The sequence below is a fragment of the Poecilia reticulata genome, linkage group LG9 (assembly GCF_000633615.1).
Source record: "Poecilia reticulata strain Guanapo linkage group LG9, Guppy_female_1.0+MT, whole genome shotgun sequence".
Lineage (NCBI taxonomy): Eukaryota > Metazoa > Chordata > Actinopteri > Cyprinodontiformes > Poeciliidae > Poecilia > Poecilia reticulata.
In genome coordinates this window covers 27,374,555-27,399,872 of record NC_024339.1, presented here as the reverse complement: position 1 = coordinate 27,399,872, position 25,318 = coordinate 27,374,555, and the positions used below count along the sequence as shown (strand labels likewise).

The window sequence follows — 25,318 nt, the reverse complement described above, 5'->3', positions numbered from 1 at the left end:
ACATGCACTCACATCCACACTCCGCTCTCACCGTCATCTATTCAGTGCTGAAAGCAGTCTGATCTGCTGGTGTTGGGAGAATCCAGCTCGTGGGCAGGCCACCCTCCTTCAGGCTGGGGCCAGACAGCGCAGCGGTCCACACAGTTAGCTCTTTCATTGGGACAAAACGCCTCAAAGCCACTGTTGCCTCCGAAACTTGCCAAACCACCCAAGTACCGAGGAGCAATTTAGGCTTGTTTGTTTTTGCCCTTTTACTGGACTGCTGTGTTTTTGTAACTCTTTTAAACTGACTTTCCATCCAACAGCTACATTTGAATCTTGGAATACGTTGTGTCGTTCCGCCGCCATAGGGCCGAACACAACCATTAATCATATCTGGGTCCTGGGGCAGTCCATGCTCTTTGCATGCACAATAATTTACTTTTACAATATAGGTCTGGAGTTTTTTAAGTGAGGTCCTGTTAAATGGTTTTAAGTACATTAGTTTGACCTAGAGGCTGAAAGTAAAAGTTACTCTGGGATGGGTCAGGACCCATGAACTTCATCTATTTTCAGTAGACAACTACAGTGATACGGGCTTTATGTGTTATGTATGCATAATATATATTTGTGTCAGTACCGCAAAGCCATGGTGTTACGACCAGTCTAGGGGTGGCCAGGTCGCAACATGAAGGATCCATCCTCCTCTGATCTCAACAACCGACACATACAAAGTTGAACAGTTGATAATTATTATTTATTATAAAAAGACGTATTTTTGATAAAGATGTTACAAATGGAGTATTTGGCTCCAGAGTGAGCTATAGCTGAAAACAATAAACAAAAGGAAACTTACCTAATTGAAAGTAAATAAACCAAAGGACAAAAACGTACCTTCCTAACTAAGAAAAACATGAGAAAACTGAGAAAACATAAACGGCAGCTCACTCCTACACTCCAAAACTCTAACACAGGTGAACAAAGGAAAGGGGTGTGGCCGGTGGAGATGAGTAGAAGATGGAACACAGGAAGTCCGCTTCAGCAGCCTTTATATTCGTCACCTCCGGGAAGCAGCCAATTAGACGTTTCCGTCGTCTTCTGGAAAGCCAATCAGGGACGGGTACCTTCACACTCATGTTGGTATAATTAACCTTACGACGCCGGTCGTAACACATGGTATTTGTGTATTCAAAGTTAACATGACTCCTACGAGACAATTTATCTGCAGGTAAGATATTACCTGCTTGCAACCTTCCTTAACAGAGCTTCACTTCAAAATTCCCTTTAAGATCCACCATGAGTCGTCTTCTGTACTTAATTGAGTTTCTCCACCTCAGCACAAACCCTTAATGACAGAAGCTCTCACTGGCAGCTGCGCTAACGAGCCAAGAACTTTATGAGTTGTGGACAGATCCCAGCAGCCTGTCCTGTGCTGATTTGAGGTAAGGTAATGAGAATAATGAGCAAAGAGGGCCCAGGCAGTTTGGCTAGTGTCCAACTAGGCCCCACTGCACCATGGGACACGGGACAGGCAGACAGGGCACAAGGGGCCCTCATTACCAGGTCTGTGTTCACCCAACATGGAGAGAGGGTGCAGAGAGGAGGGGTGCAGAGGCCAGCACTGATGATGGATGAGGTATCAGCAGGGTGTTTGAAGTGGACAGGTCTGAGAGGCAGGAGCCAGGCTTGTGGTTGGGAGTATTTGATGGTTTGAGGTGTTGGCAGCATGATGGGATATGTCACCAAAAGAGTCTGAAGTGACCGACACAGTAGGTACCGTAAAAATACTACTGTGCCTGCTGCATTTTAGAGAAGAATGCACACAAAATGTTAGGCAGATTTCACATTGGCTTTCTTCAACAGCAGAAAATTTTGTGTTAGTTTTGATTTACGCATGCAAAAGCAGCAAGTTATAGGAAGGTTTTGAGAGAAATTTTGACCAGTGACTCACACAGGGCAAGAGATATGCTTAGAAAACATCAGCATGACAGAATGATAAATGATGTAAAGTCCTAGACGCTGAAAAGGCTGGTAACAAATGCTTTTACCTCGAGTAAAAATACCCCAGTTCCATGATATTATATTATGTACAGAATAGTTTTAAACAAAATAGCATGATCTAATTGTTCTCATTTGAAACAAAAGCAACTATTACTGCTACTGCAGTCAAAACAATAACTGAAGAAATGATGTGGAGCTGTGTCACGTTTTTAGAGTCTGTGTGCCACTGTTGATGTCTCCCAATTTAAATTGTACATATTTATTGGAATTAACACTATTTTAAACTAATAATTTTTCAATATCTACGAATCAACGGAGCATTAAGTAATGTAATTTAACGCTTATGAAGGCCTGGAAGTGGTCAGATAAATATTATATCTGATAAGCAATTGCGTACATTTTGTTGTAGTGATGCACATATAATGTGTGCAAACTAATTTGACACAAACAAGAAACGATGCATGCTATGATGCTAAGAGTGTAGAAAGAGCATTATTTTCATTCAATAAATCCAAATATTATTTAAAAAGTGAGTTTATCACAAAGCAAAACACATTATAGATTAGCGACCCACAGATGGCTGCCTGAAAGCTTGCATTTTTGGTAGGTACAGGTAATGAAAACGCGACATTTAAAATTCGAATATTACATCAGACCAAAAATATATATATTTGTGAAAACTGAAATGTGGATTTAGTTTAATACCTGCTTAAAGGTTATTTTTGACAGGTACTTCTAATATGACAAACAAGACCCTGTAAGTGAAAAGTAGAGACCAACACAGTGTCAGAATGTCTGCTTCTCGCAGCCTCGATCAACCCACCTCCTGGATTTGATCAACTTCCTGCCCTCCAGGTTATCATTAATCATTAATTAATAATGTAATGTGACCCAGTCTCAGACTGCCTCAAATCAAAATAGCTATTACAACCTGTATCTCATTTAATCCACAATTTTCTGGATGCTGCTACTAATTACTCTTTTAATCAATGTGGTGATAAATTAACCCATCAGCTTTTGTGTTGCTACTATATCACCACACTCGCAGGCAGCCCCTTTCTTCAGCATAAGACGGAGATTTAGAGAGTTATTTGCTTTCACTCACATGCCAGCTTAACAAATGTGATGGATGATATGATCCATAAGATTCCACACCAGGAAAAGTGGAGGAGATTGATTTCCTTCAGCCAGCTGACTGGCAGGGTGCAGCGACAGATGTGGGCGGGACGGTGCTGTGCCCATGCAGCTGGAGAAAACTCGGGTCGCTCCGACACTTTCTGTGATGTCTCATAGAAAGGACCTTGAACTGCAGCAACAGTTGAATGGAAAATTTTTGTGGTTTTGAACCATAAACCGTTTTAAAACCTTGACATTCTTTACTACCTCATGCTTAGTCTAACCCAGCTCGTAACCTTTGGAAACGATATTGCCTGCTTTTACAAGAAGGTTGCATTTGGTCACAGCGACTGGGTCTCTCTTGAGCGAACTGCGAAATTACTTCTGCCATTCTGTGCAGCTGGGGTTAGGAAGAGGTCCAACTTAAATAACTTTACCATCTGATGCAAGGGAAGTGGAGCCAAGCTGGCTAAACATGGTACGCTGGTGGTTGAACAGAGAGGATCATGAAGAGGACGATGAAGGGTTAGAAAGACAAAAAAAGTACTACTGCAGTTTGTCTTATATTAACAGAGATTAACTTTATATCTGCCCAGGCTTAGCAAATTATATTCATGATACATCAAAAGTGGGAAGCATTATAGTGGGTTAAAAAACAGTGGCTCATTTGCAGAAATGGCGAGAACCCTTTCAGTCTTGAATAGGCTCAGTAAGACGAGGGTCAGATTGCAGCAACCCACCACTCCAAAGGAAACAAAGGACAGCTGTGGAGGTTACAGACAGGAATCTTGTTTCCACTTAACAACAAAATGCACATTTGCATAAGTCTGTTTTCACCCACACAACAGTGAGTCGCTGCTTGTTAGGCAAAAGTTACCTAATAAGACTGTATGACATTAAGGGGTGGAGCGGGTGAGGAAGGGGTTAAGCGTACTCGAGAGTGGAAACAGAAAAGGGGGTGCCGCTGGAGTTGATAGACTCCAGATGTGTCTTTCAGATAAACTGTAGGAAAGGGGTGTGTTTGTGTTGCAAGCCCAGCTCAGTCAAGGCTCTGGGGGTTTATTCAAACAGCGAGCAAGACGTCTCATAAGTCCATTACTAAATTGCATGCTTCATAACCCCCTTGCTTTGTCACAAACTCTCTCTGCAAACATGTTGGAATTTTTTTCCTCTGGAGGAACTCAAGCAGTCTCTGGATTTGCTTCCTTCACTTCCGTTTCTGCTCCTTTTCTTCTTTTCTACATGTCAGCTCTTTGGCTCTCTGGTCATTCCTTCCATTTTAGGCTCTCTGCAGCCTGTGGTCCACCTACTGGATAAAACATTCATTTTCAATGAAAAGTCCATTATTAATATTGACTTCAGTTTGATGAAAAAAAAAAAGTTAAAAATTGTCTAAAACTTTTGTTGGAGGAATAAATGGAGGAGAAAATGATGTCAAACGCGACTTCAATGCACCAACACTAGGTGTCTCCAAGCATCTTTTTGGTGGAAATAATTTAAAGTTTAACCTTTAAAAATGTATCTAGGGTCCAAATTAGTTCTAAACAAAGACACTGAAGGTCGGTATCCATTTGATTAACCCAAAACCACCTGTCAACAACATAAAATTTGCACTGTTCTTAAACTTTTACACGTTTTTAATGAAAGACCAAGACAAAATGGCACATAATTGAGAAGGAGTTTTCAATTATTATTTTTTTACAAATAAAAAGCAAAAACGATGTGTCATGGGTATGCATGTTTTCCGCTTTTACTTTTGTAAACCCTGAATAAAATCCATCACACCCGGTTGGCATCAGTCGTTACATAGTCAGTCACAAAATTAACCAGTTTTCAATTTTAATTTCTGAATAAATAAACACACCAACACCACTGCGATACATGATGGTGGCAACATTATGCTGTGGGCATGTTCATGATGAGCATGGTTAGGGAAACTGGTTAAAATTAAGCAGCTAAGCAAACGGCCTGATCTACTCTCTAAAACTGTTCAGATCGAAACACGTTAACGTATTGGAATGGTACAGTCAAAGTCCAAGCTGAGGATTTACAGCAAGACTTGAAAATTGCCGTTCCCTGACATGATCCGTCCGATCTGTCTGAGTTTGAGTTATTTTGCACACAAGAGTGGATTAACAGATGTGCAAACCTGCAAATGATCCGTGTTAAAGGCCTTTCACTGCAGAATGAACACAAATGCACACCATACGTTCTAGACTTCTGTTTCTAAAATATATCGAAAACCTTTTATGCTCCACTATTACGCACTACCTTGTGTTGATTGATCGCATACATTTCAAATAAAGTGAACATTGAAGTTTTACTGTCATAAAACATGAAAAGGTTCAAGGAACTTTAAAACTTTTGCAAGGTACTGTGCCTGCACCATCAAACCCGTAACTGAAATGTCTGTTTTTGGATACTTTGAGTGGTTGTAGGTCTCTTAAAAACCCACTGAGTTTGGCCTCTCAACAAGCCTCAGCTGGAGCCAGTAATGGTTACAGTGTTTCTCTTGGCAGGGATGGTCTTCATCTCTTCGTGCTACAGATTATAGAAACATATAATCAACTAAGGTAATATGAGAATTCAAATAAAAGTATGCTTTTAAAAGCATGCCCGTTCAGACTGCTGATTGCCATGCAGAGTTTATGTCCACGTCTGTCATGCGTGCAATCTGCACATAATGATCAATGAAAAACTTTATATGCTTGTAGAGAAATATTTCGAGCACATGCCAGCTGGCATAACACCAGATTTATGAAAATAATTGTACCTTTTGTTTCTCGACGCTTCCTGGCTCAAGCACAGCAGTTACTTCCAACCCTACAGTCAATCAGGTGTATCCAATCTGAGAGGAACCAGAAAAAAAAAAAAAAAAGAAAGAAAATAATCCGGGGAAGGAGTGGCGTAGCAGGAAATTAGTATAAAAAACAAGAGCTCTGCAAATCCTGGTTTCCTGTTTTGGGGGAAGGCAGGAGCTCGTTTGGGCCTTGCGTTACAGAGACCCCATTGTGAGCAAGTGTGTTGTTGAGTAGGGAGGTGGGCTCCACAGGGCCAAACGCAGGGGCAATTTTTGCTCAGTTCTGAATCCCCTAACCCATCTGCCCCTCCCTATGAGGGAAAGCTAGCTAGTAAAAAAAGCAGAAAAAGGAAACTGTAAAAATAAACGAGCGAGGGCCTCAGCGAGAGACGGCAACCAGACAGGAAATGACACGCGGCATAGGAATGGTCTCCAGTGATCTCTGTCAGCAGCCAAGGTGCAAGTTAATACCAGGTACTTATTAGAAACAAACTGGTCTGAAATCAAGAGAAAGGTATGTTTAAAGTAAAGATTTGATCTCCTAATTGTTATTTCTTTTTCTTGAATAATCATCAGCAGGAAACTCTTGATTCCGCTCCTTGTTTAATATTTAATCTTTATTTAACCAGGTGAGACGTCTGAGAACTGGTCCATTCACAGCGTGGACCTCGGCAGCCTGGCGATAATGAGTGGCCACTGCTTAGTTCCAGTGCTTTTTCCCGGCTCCCTCCTGGCCCAAAGGCTCAAACAATGTCCGCTCTCCAGGCCCTGCTGCTGGCCTTCTGATAATAGAGCACTCTACGTCTCCATTAAAACCCTCCCGCTGCCGTACAAGCACACGGCTCCCTCTGTGGGGCTGCATGGGGCCCAGGTGCTCATCCCCTGCACACCCGCAGAGTGGCGACTCTTCAGAACAACCGGAGGAACAGCTCCATTGATCAGGGGGAGTTTATGAGGAATGAAGAGAGACAAAAAAAGGACATTCTTAATTGCAGCCTCAGATGTCAGACAATGGCTCCTTTTTTGGCAGGGAGGGAGCTCGAGTCTGTCACAGTCAAGTGATACAGGCCAGATTTGGAGAATTGGATAGCGCACTGCACTTTGGAGTCCATAATCTAATGGAGTCCATAACTGTTGAATCACGGTCGTGATTCAACAACGGCAATAAAAAATTTTGCTTCTGAGGAGCACGGTAGAAGAAAAAAAAAAAAAAAGCTACATTTATTTCTAGGATCTTAGACAAAGATATATCCACTTTCAGCAATAACAAGGCCTTAAAGTATCTCTTCTCTCTGCGTTTGTCCTCTCGCTCGGTGACAACTGTTGTCATCGGTGTCAAGGCCGCTGAGCTTTGAAGCTGTTGTCAGGGAGAGCGAAAGCCAACTCTGGAGGGAGTAGACACAACTCATCGCCTCGGTTTGAGGTGAAACCTGGAGCTAAAGTTATTGTAGGTTTAAAATAAGGCTGGAAACAAATCAGAAGTGTACAGTTGAGTGTTAAGGCTCAATCGCTGAGGCTCTGGGTGAACTGAGATGGTGACACATGAGCCTCACGTCCTGCTGGCTCGGTGGGAGCTCCTCCGCATTCCCCAGCTTGGTGATAAGAGAGTGTGATGAATTGTTGGTTAGCTATTGTTACCCAGTAGATCCATGCACAAACGATTTTTCACCCATTTATTCAGACAGGAAATACATAACTGGGATGTGTTTATATGTCTTCACCCGCATCCTAGGGAGAGATACACCAACCAGAGCTTTCCTGAGCTATACTTTGGAAAAGCTTTGCCTGCCAATACAAATTTTAGCAGGTTTCTTCTAAAGACCTATAATTAAGAGCTCTTAAAATATTTTCCGTCTATACTGGCTAGTTAATAATGAGCGACATTACCAGCAATGACTCATCGAAGAGCTGTCACTATGAAGTTGTTTTACTAACATTTTAAGACAAAGCCAGAGTTAGTCAAAGTAATGCATATCTGACATTTTAATCTGACTTTACAATCTGATGTTAGCAAGTATAGCTAGCATTACTAAAATGGCAGTCCCTATATGAGAATGTACCTTAATTCTGTGATTTTTAAAAAGTCTGCCATCCTTTCCACATATAAACAGTCTGTAAATAATCAAACAGAGCACTACTGCTCTACTCAGTTAAGTCTTCTGTTATTTACTGAAAGTCTTGCTCTCTCTCACTTTCTCAGTTGCCTGAAGAAACTCATGCAGACATGACACGTTTTGTGTTGGAAGCCATTTTGAACACCTCACTGATGCTAAAAGTCAATAACTTTAAGTTGAATTCTCACAGTGAGCGTGTTGTAGATACTGCAGCCAGACGGCACTTGGTATGATGCATTTATTGAGTGAGTAAAAGTTTGGACGCTGTGGTTTCTGACTGGTCACAGGTCAGCTCCCAGTCAAGCAGAAAATTGACCGATTCTACTCGTCAGTTCATTTTTTAATGCATCACCACTAGATCGTGTTAAACGGTTCACCTTCAGAAACTTGCTGTGTGACTAGATAGACAGCTGGTAACATCGTGTACATCTCTGGTTTTTACAGATCTGCGATAACCCGATTGCGTGTTTTATATGCTATTTTGTTGTGGCCTGTTAGATGCCGAAGCCAAGTTTGAGCTTCTACGCACAACAATGACCCTGCAGAACGACTCGTGATTAAAAAAAGACTTCTCTCAACATAACAAAACCAGACTGGTTTACATCTGCAATGTGCGTACATGTTTAAGTGATGATGGGATCATTTGGGCATTGTCTTTCAACCTCCAATATTCTGATGTTTCATTGCGGTGCAGCGCAATCTATCGCTCCCTCACTCCATGTTGTACAAGCTGTCCAAGTTTCCTCAGATGGGCAGGGATGAAAGGAAAACCCGTGCTGTGATCTTGTAAACCGAAGATTTGAATTCTCCTCAGAAAGCAGAAATATCTTTTGACAAATGAAGAAAGAGACCTCATGCTAAAACCAGCAGCTTAGATGGATACACAGGTCTACGTCAGTAAATCCCCGATTTACAGCAAAACAAGATCACTTTGCTGTGTGTTCTTGTTAGGCCACACTATTTTTAGCAAAACCTTCATCTTTGTCTTTTGACTTTTGTGCACTAAAGTGTAGAATGACACATTTTTTGCAATGATAAAACTTCTAAATTGAAACCAGTTTGAAAACAAAAACAATTTTTCTAAAATAACATTATGGATTCGTGATGATGTGGACTTAAGCATTTTAACGCTGTTCAAAAACATACATGTTAGATGAAGGACTAGGAAAGTGTACAAACTTGATGGATGAAATTTTAATATATTCATCCTAACTTATCATTTAAAATAAACTAATTCTCTTTCCCTTTTTGCTCTGCACAGAGTCCCACGTTTTCTCATTAGTTAGAACATTGACCAAAAATCTACATAGAATAAATAATCAAGTGGCATTACACTAATACAATATAGGCTCATAAAATAATCCCCTTATGACCAGATGAAAGCAAATTAATTCATGCTAACTACAGTTTCAGTATGGCAGCAGCAGTAGTGCAAACGGGGTTTATTAAAAGAATGTTACCATTTTAATTGTTCATCTTGTTGAAAGCAAAATATCAATCTCGCTAAATCTTAGCTGGTATTTGACATACACAGTTATGGGAAACTTGGATTGAAATGCATTGAAATGCATAGAGGCCAGCATTAACACAGCAAATGCTTATATTTTTTATATCTGTAAAAGGGATAGAGAGAGAGAGAGGGAGAGAGAGAGAGAGAGAGCGAGAAAGAGAGAGAAAGAAACACCTCAGGGAGAGGAAATGGTGAGCAGTGCCTCACCTTTCAACGCCACGCTAATGAGCCCAGCGACACACAAACAGGAAGCCGAAGCTTTGTTCTCCTGCTGTCCAGGTCAACAAATCCAACTGACACACTGAAAAAGAAAAAGTATATTCAGAGTAAGACGATTAGCACATAAACTGTAACAGATCCATAAACACTTGAAAGTATTTATATTTATCTTTACCATTTTTTTGTAAACTATTGGATGCATATGTGCCAGCCTTTATGAAAATAATGATTTCCTCACATCCTGTCTGAGACGATGCTTGGCTGTGCTCTATCCAACACAATGCCTTGGTTTGAGTCCAGAAAGCTTCTGCCCCATCATTAGAACCTCTCTTCTGTCTGTAATCATATGAGCAAGGGCTTAGAAAGATCTTGGACCAGGACAAAACCAATAATCTGTTGAGCGGAGCCCCACCACACCGCATGTTGTAGTTTTTTTTTTGTTTGTTTTTTTTTTTTGCTGGAAGCCATTTTCTAAAACAATTTCCCCTACCCTAGTTTGCCCAAAAAAAGCTCATCTCCTGGAAAATGGACCGAGCAGTGGTTAGGAGATGCCTGAGGGTTTGAACTGCATGAGGCGGCGTGGTCAAGAACAGCAATCATAGATAATCATTGTTGAAAAATTGCCCCAAAAGTCCTTTGAGGACTTCCATACTACTGAGCCATTGTGGTTAAAAAAGAAAAAGACATAACAGCAACAACATTACAGATCTTTTTTTTTTTTTTTTTTTTTTTTGTCAAAAATAACTCCTATATCAGCTCCAGAAGAAACTCTCATGTCCTGTGGATGCATATCCATCCCCATAATTCAGCTCTGCTGCTTCCACTGAGTTAAAGTCTTTGGTTCCAAACATAAGCAGGTTGGTTGGTAACATCTGGCTGAGTAGACTGACAAATAGTTCGGAAAGTGAAACGAGAGAAGGGTGCAGGTAACAGCAGCAGATAACATGAAATGAAACGTCCAAACGGAGGTAAAGATATCCATATCATTAAGCCTGCTGTGATAAAAACACTTTTTAAAGGGAAAATGTGTATAAAAATCCTGCTGGGTGTCAATTGACTGTAGTCAATGCAGAACACAGTGGAAATCAGAAACGATCGTCATAATTCATACAGCAAACATTTATATGTATTTACAGCTGTGTTCAAAATAACAGCAACATGTTTAAAAAGGCTAACGATAGCTTTTACTCCCAAACACATGAATGATTTGCGAACGTTGCACTGGCTGCTCCAAATCAAAACATGGAAGAAAAAGAAATCAATTTCTTCAATTAATCTATTTAATAGTAAGTGAGGAAAAAGAAATATTGGGATGTTCAAAATGTAGCATTTTTCTTAACAAATACTACATTTGTAAATTATGACATATTTACAAATGTAGCATACAAACGCTACGTTTCTGTGCTAGCTACGAATGCTACATTTACAGATGCTAACTTGTCAAATTGCTCAACGAGTTAGCTTTCTAATAGCCCTACTTAGCTAATATTTAAAAAACAAACAAAACTAATATTTAGCTGTGTAGACACTGTTTCAGAAAAGTGCTTTCTGTGGCCTTTATTTTGTTCAACAAAAGACAATATTGTTGTGTATGATACACTAGGTCAAATAAAATAATATTCAAGCAGATAACTGGAGATAGCAGATGGCAACGTTTATTTTCGAAATGGGGAACTTCAACTTCTTCTTCACAGGTCCAGCTCACATCTCTTGTGCACAGCAACAGCGCCACCAATGGCGATATGTTATATTGCTTTTATCTTCACATTACAACCAAACAGCCTCCAACACATAGGAGCATTATCATACCAAAACTGTGTAACAATCTTAAATCTACAGGTTCATTCTTTTCTATGTCTGGAACACCACAAATATGTCCTGTATTAAACTGATCACTGATGCCTAATGTGCATCAGGTCCAACATCACGATACCTGAGCCGTCATTTATGGCGGCGTGTACACACTGTCCACAAGCATCGCTCCAATCATTTGCTCCATTTTGTTTTAAACTAGTAAACTGTGACCTCTTCAGCTCAACGTGTGTTTTCAACATTTGGACTTCGTAGGGCGTTTTTGTCTTGAACTTGGCTTCATATTGACATAACATTTGCTGTCATCATCTTTCAATAAGACATGTGATGTTTCACATGATCGATTACCTCACCTATAAAACTCCTCACTGTCAGTATTTTAATCATGACTCTTTTAATTTGTCAGTCCGTTTCACATAATCAGCAGCCTCCATGTCATGACTGTTGCATCTCTTGGTTTTGTATTACTTTATAATGTCTACCAACAACAGTGATTGATCTGGTTGGTGATGCTGGACTGCTGTTACTTTGAACACAGCTGCATAAAGACCGTAAAAAGAAAAATGGCCTGAGAGAAGTAGCTTGAAGACAAACAAACCAGCACTCTATTAAGGGATTTAAAAGCTCTCCATGGCTCTCATGTTTCTCTGTACAGCTGTTGCACCAAAACACCTCAGCTTTGTGATCTGTGCAGAGGTCGTGTAAATCAAAGCAGTGGTGAATGGAAGCAGCAGAAAGTATCATTTTTCTACACCTCATTAGTCTGTGCTTTGCTCTTTACGGCTGAACTGCTATTCAGCAGTGAAACAGTCAAAACACTTTTCTGGAAATGCTGTCCTTCATCCCACTGAAACTTTAATTCTACTAACAGTTTTTTTTCACACATCCTTTGAACTTAAAAAGTCACTTTGCAGTCATATGCATGTTGAAAGGGAAGTCAAGATGCAGATAACCATCATTTGCCTCAGACAAAAAACAAAATAACAAGACATTGTTGCAACTAACTTATGGGGGTAAACATGCAGAAGTACATTTGGAGGGAGTGTTTATTGATTTAATATGTTTGACCTGGCATTCCTTGGCGACATGGATGTCTTCAGACATTCTGTACTCGCAGAGGATACATAAAGTAAAAGCATGTCAAATTGACACATTTTCTTCTGAGGAACTTTATGTTCGCAACATCTGTGGTTCCCCTGATAGACTGGCTGCTGACTCACTGCTCAAGCTATCTGTTGTCCAAGCAGTAGGAACTCGGTTGTGTTCTTGTCCCTTAGCATTTTTTGATGCTCCTTCCCTTGAAACTGATTCCAATTGTTTTAATAATCCTGGGGAAAAAGGTCTAGTAAACCCAGAAAGCATCCATCTTTAAATATTTTCTTTCTAAAAGTCTACTAACTTTCCCTTTATGTAGGATTTAATGTGAGTGCTCCCTCTCTGTGTTTCCAATAAACTGACAGGAATCCACTAATAGTAAACCTGTTAAAGGTCCTTTGTAATAGTAAATAGAAAGGTGTTTAAACCAACTAGAATTGGCACTTGCTGTTAAGTACATTATGTAAGGATTCATACTTACATAATGTTGTAATGTGAAAATGTGTTTTTTATATTAGACAGTGCATTTAAAACGTCTGCTTTAAAAAACAATAGAAATGCTTATTGTATTTTATTAATATTTTGTACTTTCCAGACTTTCGAGTTTTCTGGTTGTAAAATGTAATGGTATTTGTCCTTTAAGCATTTTGTTGGTGTTGAATCTGTGGTTGTTTTATCTCACAATGAAGTGCCGTTTTGCTGAAATGTGCTATACAAATAAAATTTGAAATTATTTTTTTAAATCACAAACAGCCTATAATTTGTTAATCAGGAAACATTTGTACCATAAATGGGCTTCATGTAATTCTTTACCTGCATGTTCAACATTTTAACCCGAGATGAGTGAACTGACAGCTCTTTAGAAATGATGCTCACTCAGACATATAATAAAAACCTGAACATTTTGCATGCAGATAAAAAGCAAAACAGAGAATCTTTGTGATTATTATCTCTGCATGCACACACCAACATTTCTCTTTTTTTCCCCGTTTCCAGGGATCTGAAGCACAACCTAATCAGCACCATCATGCCTGGAGCCTTCCAAGGCCTGTCTGAGCTTCGGAAGCTGTGAGTAGACGTAGTAACATCCCTCAAAGTGTGATTATGCGCAGAGCAACAAACGTGCAAGTGTAAATTAATGAAAACTCCTTTTCTATCCAGAAGTCAGTAGCTGAGTTAAACAGATATTAATTGTTTTGGCAGCTACAGATGTTATAAAACAACTGCTATGTTCAGTTTAAGCCTGAATTTTTCATCCGACATCAGTAAAAACCATCAGATCTCATCCCTGTGGCATGATGTGGAAAACATCAGAGCTACTCCGAGTCTCCTCATAAGGCACTGAATGTGACAAGCCAGCCTTGTGCAGCAGCTTGCTGCTCACGTCTTGCGTCTCTGTTACTCCGACGCTTGGTTGTGGCGTGGGTCGAAAGTGTTTGTCTGCGCTACGCCGCGTGAGTCCTCGTCCCTCCTCCTTCTTCTTGTATTTTCCCTGCGAGGTCTGGGGCTTCTCAAAACAAACAGGGGGAGATAAACACATGCTCTGGACAGCTCTCTGCTGGGTAGTGTCAGAGGTGCAGCAGAGCAGATCCCTCTGTGGCTTCAGCTATACATCACACTCAGGGGTGGACTGTAGAACAGGGGCCCCTGCTTTACCCTGCTGATGATAAAGCTTCGGTCGGGTCCTTCGGGGTCCTGATAAGGGAGATGTGAACCGTCTACGATTCTGAAATGAAGTTTGCATACTGCTGTGGTCTGAGCCGACACAGAAGAGGGCCGGCCCAGTTCAGCTGCATGTCAAATGGACACGTAATATAGCATCTGGGGGCAATGAATGAGTCAAGACACAACAGTCTGTTGCCAAGGAGATATTCATTTGATAATAGCTAACACATTCCTTTGTTCTTTCACACGTTTAGCGACCTGTCCAACAACCGCATCGGCTGCCTGACCGCAGACATGTTCCTAGGACTGACCAACCTCACCAAGCTGTAAGACACAGACCCATCAGTTACACTGAAATGTGTTCAACTCTGACTTGCTGTTGAGGTACCGAGAGAGCTTGTTTATGCCTAATTTATGTTTTTACAGAAACCTCTCTGGCAACATCATCTCAACCCTGGATCCAGGCGTGTTTGAGGAGCTGCCTTCCCTGAAACAAGTGTGAGCAAAAAAAAAAAAGTGACTCAATTAAACTCAATTCCTCAGGAGGGCAGTCAAACTTTTCCACTTTTTACATGTTACAACCACAAAAGTTGAAATGTTTTCTTAGGATTGGATGTGAAAGAGCATATAAAGTAGTGTATAATTGTGAATTGGAAGGAAAAGTGTACACTTTTTACATGTTTTACATTTTTCACAGTGTAGCATGTAAAGTGTATACACTATTATTTGTCCCTACCATTCACTCACAATGGTTCATTGTTCTTTACAAATAAATGGAGAACAAATGGGAATAGGAACATTCAAGTCTTGAAATAGATATTTGGTTGGACTTTGGTCTGGACTTTGTCTAGGCAGTTCTAACACATGAACATGCTTAGTTGCACAGAATTGTTATTTTCTAGAATTAGAATAAAAAAAGTCCTGGAAAAGAAAAATGCAGAGACCTTTGGTTTTAATGTTGCAAAAAGTGAAAAAGTCTATAAAAAAAAATACTTCACTGTAGAAAATCTAAGACAGTTTGTTGTTTTTATCAGCTAAAACATGCATTTGTTTCATTTCATTTCCACGCTTTTCCATGAGTTTAACCAGAGGTAGAATTCACATGACTCTTTTTTTTAAATGAATGGTTATTCCCTCCGCAGAAACTTTGTGTCAGACTACTTGTCCTGTGACTGTGGGCTGCGTTGGATGCCGAGCTTCCTCCGCAGCAGCTCGGTGCGTGTGGGAGAAGATACCCTGTGCTCCTTCCCGAGGACCTTGAGGGGAAAGCCCCTGCGAGGTCTGAGAGAAAGCCAGCTAAGCTGTGGTGAGTCCCTGGCTTCGCTGAGGCGCAGGAATGAGGCGGGTTACCGCTTTAGTTCAGAGAGCATTACCATGCAAATGACTGTCACTCTGTAATGAAGCTCAACACCATCTTTTCTCAAGTTTCAGCAATGCTATGTTGGCATCCATCCCTGTGGGTTACTTTAACTGTCTGCTGCTGTCTGCATCCGGTTGGCTGCTGCTGAAAAGCAAATTCATAGCACAATTCTTTGCAGTAGTATTCATACCGCTACAACTTTTGCAAATCTTTGTCACGTGGCAATCACAAACTTCACTGCAATTGATTCTGATTTAAGTAATAGACTTACAAAAAGTAGTCTATTACTACATGAGATATAGACTACTTTTTGAGACATGAAAGAAAAACGATACATGTCAATTTGAACAATAAAATTGTGGGAGGGTTAAAAAAAACAACCTGAAACGTATGGTTGGCATTTTTTTCCCCTTTATTGGCCACAAAAATAACCTATGATTTAGTTTATTTGATATAAGCTAAATCTAAACAATCACCTATTCTGCAAGCTGCAAAATAGCTTGTCACAGGGGAAACTTGTCACAGATGAATCCTAAGCATAGAGGCAAGAGCTACAATTGAAATGTTTAGGAATGATTTAGATCAGGGCATACTCTTGTGTTTGAATGGCCTAGTCAAAGTTCAGAGCATCATATGATGTGATGTTTTTCAGATCCGTTCCTTTCCACCTCATAGCTATGCACCACATTGTATTGTACTATCATCTAAAATTTCAAGAGAATACAATAAAGCTTTGGTTGCTTAGTCACAAAATATGGAAAAGTCCAAAGGCTAAAAATATGTTTTTCAAATGTAGTGTAGCTAATCTGGGCACATTTAACTGAAGGTGGGCAGTGAGACAGCAGCCACCTTTACTCGGTAAGAGCTAAACATGTGTCCTTTAACACTTTGCTGCTCAGACGGTCCACTGGAGCTGCACACCCTGTCGCTGCTGCCATCCCAGCGTCAGGTGGTCTTCAGAGGCGACCGGCTGCCCTTCCACTGCACTGCTGCCTTGATGGACAAGTTCACCAGCATACACTGGCGTCACAATGGTCAAGTAGTGACATCTGACCCTGACAGAGGCATCCAGCTGGAGGATAATGTGGTGCATGATTGCACCTTCATCACCAGGTACAGTATCTGCTCCTCTTTGAGAACCCGTCTATGATGTGTTGTCCAAGTAGGAGGGAAAAAAGCACCAGTCGTTTAAAACAATCTGTTTGCATTCAGCGAGCTCATATTATTCAACGTTCACGTGGAGGCAAGTGGAGAGTGGGAGTGTGTGGTCACTACTGGGCGGGGCAATGCCTCGCGCACTGTTGAAATCGTAGTGCTGGAGAACAGCGCCTCCTTCTGCCCAGAAGATAAAGTTGTAAACAACCGCGGGGAGTTCCGGTTAGTTGTCATGACAGTGGTTTACTTTGAGTAGATTTGAGTTTCAGCATTTCACTGAAAGCTTTATTTTTTTATTATTATTCCGCAGGTGGCCAAGAACTCTGGCCGGCATCACCTCCCACCAGTACTGTCTGCAGCTCCGTTACCCCTCCTTGTCTGTGGAGGGGGTAACGGAGCAGAAAAAGGCCTCCCGATACTGCGACCGGTCCGGAAAGTGGCACGAGGGCGACTACTCCAGCTGCCAGTACACCAACGGCATCACTCGTGTCTTGCATACCTTCATTTTGGTCGGTAACACCGTCGATGCCACCGTACGCTGATTCACGGCCTGGCAACAAAACTCACCCTGTTTTACGTTTCCATTTTAGACACCCATAAACGCGTCCAACGCCGTCACCGTGGCCCATCAGGTGCGGACATACACGCTGGAAGTGGCTGGCTTCACTGACTCTGTAGATGTGCTGTACATTGCCCAGATAATGGATAAGTTTATGGAATATGTCAGGCAGCTGCGAGAGGTGAGAATATTTTCAAAGTTCACTCTCTTTAGCGATGCACTCATATTGTTTTGAGATGCGATTTCTGATTGGATCCTTCTTTAAGAACTAAGCAAAATAATAATTCTCTAATTCCCTTTTTTTAATCACAAAGTATACAATTTTCTCAACAAGACCCAATTGAAATCAACACTAGCAGCAAATACTAATCTATGCAAACACATTACCTATGTACAACTTTTAAAACTACGCATCCTTTTAAACTGCTATGCCACAAACTGAGACTTTATTGGATAAAATATGTTTTTCAAGGCTAATGATTTCATCCTTTTAGATGATGAATAACAAATTGTGTTTGTTGTAGTTGTCGGAGGTGATCGTTGATATGGGCAGCAACCTGATGCAGGTGGACGACCAGATCCTTGCTCTTGCCCAGCGAGAGAAAAGAGCATGCAGCTCTATCGTCTACTCTCTGGAAACTTTAGCCTGGCCTCAGTTACACGGTGGAGCACAAGACTTCTCTGTGGTATGTAAGCATTTTGATCTAAAGTTGTATCTGTTTCCGTGACACACATATTTCATGTACTTCTGTGATATCAAAATTGTAGGGCGCTCGTGAGAATATAAAATTATTTTTGGTGATCTAATTTGCCTGTGTGATAAAACAAAGCCATGGAGTGGTTGTTGTAAATCGTCTCATTTCAATGTACGCAACCATACGTGGAGTGTTTCTTTTCACTAATATTCAAATTGATTTTTGAAGGTGTCTAAGAACATAGTGATGGAAGCTCACCTGATCCGACCTGCGCACTTCACCGGTATAACCTGCACCGCATATTACCACCGCGAGTTGCCAACAGGACGGCCAGGAGTGGAGACGTCGGAGTCTGCACCTCAGCAACTCCTTCATTTCCGCTGCAGCACTGGCTCCCATAACGTCTCCCTCCCCAACTTCCCCTTGAAGGTGAGGCTTTTCCTCCTGCTGCTAAATTAGCAACCAAACATATCTCTTTGTGTGAAGCCATAATCATGGACTTCATTCACTAAAATCTGCCTGCTGTTATTGTTCTTTTCTTCAGAATTCTGTAGCCCTCGCTTCTGTGACTGTTCCAGCCACTTTGTTTCCCCCGGATGCCTCTGCGGACTGCAAGCTGCAGTTTGTGGCTTTCCGAACGGGAAGCTTTTTTCCTCTACTGCCAAACTCAAGCAACGCCGTTGAACAATCTCGCAGACGAAGTGTCAACACTCCTGTCATCTTTGTAGGCCTTGGTAATAAAACAAACAAAAAAACTATTTTAATTTTGCTATGACAAAATATCTTAAAGCTCTCTCTGATCTGTAGTCAAAGAGAGCCTTAATCCTCAAAAGGACTAAACAAACTAGTAGTCAAGAAGTTTGTGTTTTAAAGTACCAAAAATTTGATAACTAGATATTGAACGTAATCCTTTTTAGCTCTCACAAATTGCACCAAGTGCTACTAATCAAATGTTGCACTTGTTGCGTCTTACAGACTCGATACTTCAACACTTCTGTTGCAAAAACAAAATTACACAAATAACTTTAGATCTGGGTAAAAGTGCACGGACCCTTGCCTTTTTCTGGCAATCTGTGCCTTTGTTTGAACTCTTTGCAGTCAAGACAAAGGCTATTTTTATACTTTTTTTATACTGTGTAGTTTTATGCTGACAAATATCTCCCACTCTGTGACAGACGGCTGCACCATGTGGAACTATTCTGATCACATCTGGGTATCCCTGCGCCACTTGACCCCGGGCACCGACGCAGTGGCAGCCCAGTGGAGCCACACAGAACCAGGGAAGCTGGGAGGCTGGAGCCAACAAGGCTGCCAGCTTGTTCACACTGACAGCAGCACTTCACTGATGCGCTGCTCTGTGCTCGGCAACTATGCAGTGCTGCAGGTAAGGGAAGCACATTCAGTTAATTCCGGATGACTGTGACAGATTGTTGATGAAAACTTAACCCAGTTCGTGTTCAATTACTCTCCAGGAAGTTCCCACCTTCCCTAACTCCAGCTTAGTCTCTGTGAGGGTGCTCCACCCTGTGGTCTACGCATGCACTGCAGTGCTGCTTCTCTGCCTCTTCACCATCATCATTACGCACATACTACACCACAGGTAGTGTGCTGGTCGAACTTACTGCTAGCGCTGGCCATTTGCTGCTTCTTTCTAATAATTTTCTCTTCTGTATGTTTTCTACAGTTCCATACAGATATCAAGAAAAAGTTGGCACACTCTGCTGAACACCTGTTTCCACATCGCCATGACATCGGCTATCTATGCAGGAGGCATAAGCCTAACCAGCTATCCTCTTGTCTGTCAGGCAGTATGTTTTACCTCGCGGTGCTATTTTTAACTGCTTGTACGTCATGCTTCACATCCAGTCACACTGCTGCTGTATGTGACAGGTGGGCATCGCTCTTCACTACTCCTCTCTGTCAACACTGCTGTGGATTGGGGTCAGCGCCAGGGTCATTTACAAAGAGGCCGTGTGGAGAACGCCCCGGCAGACGGAAGGAGAGTCTTCCCCTCCACCTACTCAGCGGCCTATGCTCAGGTCAGTGAGCAAGCCACCGCGATCCCATACTCACCTCCTGCACCGTGACAGTATTGTGTGCCATCCATATGGTTTTTTACTTTAGACAGTTGCAGGAGTTCCCATGCTCGGCCACCCAAACTGCCATCCCATGAAGGCAGTCATTGTGGCAGATAATGACTGCCACAATGACTGCCTCTAAATCAGTCCTTCTGATTTAGAAGGAGGAGGGGGACCGACCAAGTACAGCTGTGAGGCAGGAAAAAGACATGCGACCGGATAATTTTAGAGATGTGGGCAGGAAGAATTTGTGACACCAACAGAACAGAAACTGTGGGAGTTGCCATAAAGTGAAGTTGGGTGATTCAAGGACTGCACTGTCTTCATCACAATTTCCCTCTGTTCCCCCAACCCTTTTTTTTTCTTTGCCTGTGATCTTAAAACTGCAGTTGTGCACAGTGCCCCTGACCTCACTGGATCTCCAGTCAGTGCCTTTGTTGTCCACAGAACCAAATGGGTCAGGAGGTGATAAATCAATGACTTCTGGCATGTGCTCTGACCCTTTTCCCTTTTGACTGTCTGTTTGGTAATAGTATAGTGGATTGCGTAGCTCAAAACTCAAAAATGAACATTATTAATATTTTAGGTCAACGTATACCACTTAGTCCCAATAAGTGGTGCTAGTTTCGCCCGCTCAGGACAACCTTATATCAGTGGGTGAAGAAAATAAAAAAAATTACACGACAGTTGTGTGTCAAACAACCTTCCCATTTTTCAGTGGCAGGTGGGCGCCCCCTGTTTCCACAGTGTAAGGACTGTAAGAAAACATTATCATTTAGCTAAAGACACTGGAGAAGGTCTTTTATTAACAAAGTCTGAGTTGAAAGGCTATTTCAATGTTTTGAAAGACTATGGACTGCATGTGGTAATCTAATTAAAAATATAAAGTACTTACACTGGTTTATTATTTTCTGAACAGGATTTATTAGATCACAATTTCAGATTCACAAGATTCTGTTTATGTATATCTTCATCTATATGAAGCGTCAAAAGGGAAGAGCTCTTTCAGAGTCAACATTGATGCTGAGTTCCCACTGCTTCTTTTGGAATACATCAAGTTGGTTTATTAAAATTTAAAAACTGTGCTCACAGCATTTCTCTTTGTATTTTCAGGTTCTATTTAATAGCCGATGGAGTTCCTCTCATCATTTGTGGAATCACTGCAGCTGTCAACATCAACAACTATGGAGACAACAGCCCTTAGTATGTCAATTGCTGTTTTATCCTCCAGAAATGTGATCTTTTGACTTTGTTTTGTTTTGCTTGGTGCAGCTTTGACTTATTCAGCGTTAAATACACAAAGAAATTCTTGTTTTGAATTGACCATCCTTTCCTCTGTTTTTTTTATTTTTTTCAGCTGCTGGCTGATCTGGCGCTCAAGTCTAGGGTCTTTCTTTGTCCCTGCTGGGTTAGTGCTGTTGGTGACCTGGATTTATTTCCTGTGCACTGTGCTTCGCCTGAGGCACCGTGTGTCCAAAGAATGCACAGGAACCACCCTGTCCTCTCCTGGGACAGAGGGCCATCCTGCACTGGCAGGAAGCACCAGCCTGCTCTCCACAGACTCAGCGGGGAGACCTATAACCCCAGCCGCCCCTCCAGAGGATCAGTACTCTCTGAAGACACAGTTTTCTATACTGGTAGCCACCCATTTCCTGTTCGCAGCTCTTTGGTGGTGTGGAGCCATGGCAGTGTGGCTAACAGGGCGCACAAGCTTGCTGTTCAGCTGTCTCTATGGGATAGTCGCCACAGTTTTAGGGGTGTTTCTGGTGGTGCACCACTGCTTTCGACGCCGTGACGTGCAGACGTCGTGGCTGGGCTGCTGCCCGGGTTACCGTCGCTCCCATCCGATGTCCACCTACACAAACACTTGCACCACTGTAAGTGGAGTGCAGACATCGGAGCAAGGATCCCAGCTCTTCATTAACTGCCATCCACCCGCTGACTCTCACAACTCGTCCTCAGCCAGGTCATCGTCCACACCAAGCGGGATCAGCAGCGTCGGACCTGGGCCATGCAAGCTCACAAACCTGTTGCAGGTGGCACAGGACAATCCCAGCAACGCTTCAAGAGTACCCACAGGCAACAACACGAGCACCAGTACTGACAACATCACAAAGCCGACAAACAATGTCCTTCCCTCCATAAACTCTTCGGCTCCTGTTCATCCCCAGAGAAAAAAAGTGAGTAGCAGAACTAAACAAGGGAGTAGTCAACATTATCATCGAGGTGAGGGCAGAGGTCACTACCGCCTGAAAGCTCTGAGGACTGCTGGAGGGGGCAGTCTTGGCGCTTTAGGGCCGACAGGTTCGGAGCACCTCAACTCCTCACATGCTTTTTACAAGCAGGCCACAAGTGAGAACGGCAGCATCCACCACAGTCTCTCAGAGAACCAGGCCACCCTGCTGACCAACGGAAAGCGAGTGGGGGAGTCAGCAGCCACCAGCCCCTCTGAGGGGAGCGACGGGGGCAGCAGTGGGAGCCGCAAACCCTTCCCTCTGCCGCCCTCTGCTGCCAGCAGAGTGGCCATGCACAGCAATCAAAGACGATGTTCCAGCAGAGACAACTTGAAAGTGGCAGCATCTGCAGAGCGAGAAACTAAGCGCTGCTCCTATCCTTTGAACTGTGTCGCCAACACCGTGACCGGGGCTGCTGCCCCAAACGGCACCCTGAAAGCCTCGGTGCTCGAGCTCGAGCAGGACATGAGTGGCACGGACCAATCCCAGAGTTCTGTTGGAATGAAAACTGGTTTGTGGAAAAGTGAAACCACAGTATAAAATTTTGGGTGAACTTCTATGCATGACCTTAATGAAATGACCGGGTTGTGTTTTAACGTCCACTTAACAATTATATAATTTAAGATATAATATCATGAAGGCATCCAGGACCCTAAACTGGTACGTTTGCCTCTGTAGCTTTGTAAGTTTGATGTGAAATATTAAAGCAGTTTCTGTTATTGACATGTTCAAGCATACACATTTATTTTAATCACTTTACAAAAGAATGTGTAGAAGATATTTTAATTTGGCATTTGATGTTGTATTTGGATGCCTCATGAAAGCTTTATTGTTTTAGTTGTAAATTTTCTATGCATTTGAACTATAGCATAAAATGGAGTGCAAAGCCGTCTGTTTCCAAAGCACATGTATATGCATTTAATCTGAAGGAAACCTTTGACACTTATGTTAATGTATGTGCTCATGTATGCACTTGTATGTTTGCAGTGGTTGTGTGTAAGTATGTGGTGTGTGTGTGTATGTGTGTATGTGCACACACATAAAGAGAGCTGTGTGTGGGTGTTGTACAATCTCAAAGTGAATTAAAAATGTGGGATATTTGACAATAGTTTATCATAACATTCCCTTATTTATGATTTGAGAAGAAAACAATATACAGTGCATTACGAAGGTATTCCACGCCATAAATATTCTCAGAATTTGTCACATTGAATAAAATACAAGGGTGTGTTTTATTCTGTTGGAATGAATAGAATAAAATACAAAGGTGTATTTTATTGTACAATCTCAAAGTGAATTAAAAATGTGGGATATTTGACAATAGTTTATCATAACATTCCCTTATTTATGATTTGAGAAGAAAACAATATACAGTGCATTACGAAGGTATTCCACGCCATAAATATTCTCAGAATTTGTCACATTGAATAAAATACAAGGGTGTGTTTTATTCTGTTGGAATGAATAGAATAAAATACAAAGGTGTATTTTATTCGTCTTTATACGTCATACACATGCTAACTAGTGTATTGTGTGACACGTGATCAAAGGATCAATTCGATTGGCTAAAAGCTACATAATTTGATCTAGTGCTGATTACTTTGGCTCGGTTCACCAAGCCTCTACAGGTAATATTTATGAAGGGAAATTTGAAGAAAAAACAAAAAATATATATATAGGATAAAAGACCAGTGTTCTAGATTTAATGTCCATTGAGATCATGTTTCTTCCATTTAATTTGTGTTGGTCTGTCAGTTAAAATAGCATTTAAATTTTTGTTTGTGCTTGTGACAAGACAAAATGTGAAATGTTCTAGAATATACAAGCCGCTCTATGAAAGGAAAAAGAGTTATTCTCAAATGTATTGACATCTTTTACTTTTGACAAAGACTTTTTTTCCCCCCAACTATGTTGGACTCATTGGTCTGATAGCAGCAAAATATTGGTGACTGAAAATTTTCCAAACACAAAAATGTAACTTTATTTCAGATATATAAATTTGTTGTTACTAAGTCCTTTTCAATTAGTTTTCACAAAATACTTGTCCCTATAAGTATATGTACAACAAACACAAGCGTGCTTCTATTTTTACTATGTTTTGGAAATAACCCCAACAGGAAAACCACCACAACACTGTAAAATTTTCCATTGTTTTATGGGTAAGGTCTTACAGTTTGCTAATCTTGGCTGTTTCAACATGCTCCTGGTGATGAATGATTTGTGGGTAAAATGACTTCAGTCCAAACCAGGATGTGACTGTGAGTCATACCTCTCGTGGCAAACTATTTTAAACTCCTAAACAGATCCGTTTTACTCACATGTCTATTTGAATTAAGTTGTCCTGTAGGTTTAATAGTTTCCACCTTATGAATATTTCATTGACAGTTGGGTGTCTTCAGAACAAGTTTAAGTTCCAGTCAGACGTTTGCATACAATTCACTGCTCAACACTATGATCACATTCACTATGTGCTTTTAACAATGCATTGAAAGATAAGGTTGGTGCTTTTTCAATTGATTTTAAAAGCAAGAATTGAGTTTGCACATTTGAATATATTGTCAGTGTTCTCTAATCCATAGAGTGACAAAATTATACATTCAGGGTGAATTTTAGACATATCACCACATGTGCATTAGAACAAATGTCCTTTGGAAAGTAGCATAGAGTACACTTTTTGTAACCATCAACAAGGTGCTGACAAAATTCTACTACTCTTTTTAATCAGAAATAGTGGAACTCCTTTAAGTTTCCTTTTTTCTGTGGTACAGATCTGACTTTTAACCAGTTTGTTTTATTGTCCTGCTGGAGCTCACAATTGTGTCCATGTATTAGATCTTTCCTACTTCCCTTTCTTTTTGTAATGCACTAGCATCACTTTCAGCAAAGCAGAGCCTCAGCATGATCCTACACTACTGTGCCTGGTTGG

At 41.3% G+C, this 25,318-nt stretch overlaps 1 protein-coding gene across 1 annotated transcript in view; it reads left to right on the top strand.

Moving 5' to 3' along the window:
- adgra2 (adhesion G protein-coupled receptor A2) overlaps positions 1-23,297 on the top strand; it is a 48,918-nt gene extending 25,621 nt beyond the window's left edge. Inside the window, exons 3-19 of the mRNA XM_008419047.2 lie at positions 13,643-13,714; positions 14,566-14,637; positions 14,738-14,809; positions 15,454-15,617; positions 16,571-16,784; positions 16,884-17,048; positions 17,137-17,335; positions 17,417-17,566; positions 17,910-18,071; positions 18,309-18,509; positions 18,625-18,814; positions 19,256-19,464; positions 19,553-19,680; positions 19,765-19,888; positions 19,971-20,119; positions 21,272-21,361; positions 21,516-23,297. Coding sequence (XP_008417269.1) covers positions 13,643-13,714; positions 14,566-14,637; positions 14,738-14,809; positions 15,454-15,617; positions 16,571-16,784; positions 16,884-17,048; positions 17,137-17,335; positions 17,417-17,566; positions 17,910-18,071; positions 18,309-18,509; positions 18,625-18,814; positions 19,256-19,464; positions 19,553-19,680; positions 19,765-19,888; positions 19,971-20,119; positions 21,272-21,361; positions 21,516-22,932 — 3,778 coding nt within the window. The 3' untranslated portion in view covers positions 22,933-23,297. The remainder of the gene's footprint in view (positions 1-13,642; positions 13,715-14,565; positions 14,638-14,737; positions 14,810-15,453; positions 15,618-16,570; positions 16,785-16,883; positions 17,049-17,136; positions 17,336-17,416; positions 17,567-17,909; positions 18,072-18,308; positions 18,510-18,624; positions 18,815-19,255; positions 19,465-19,552; positions 19,681-19,764; positions 19,889-19,970; positions 20,120-21,271; positions 21,362-21,515) is intronic.
- The last annotated feature ends 2,021 nt before the right edge of the window (positions 23,298-25,318 follow it).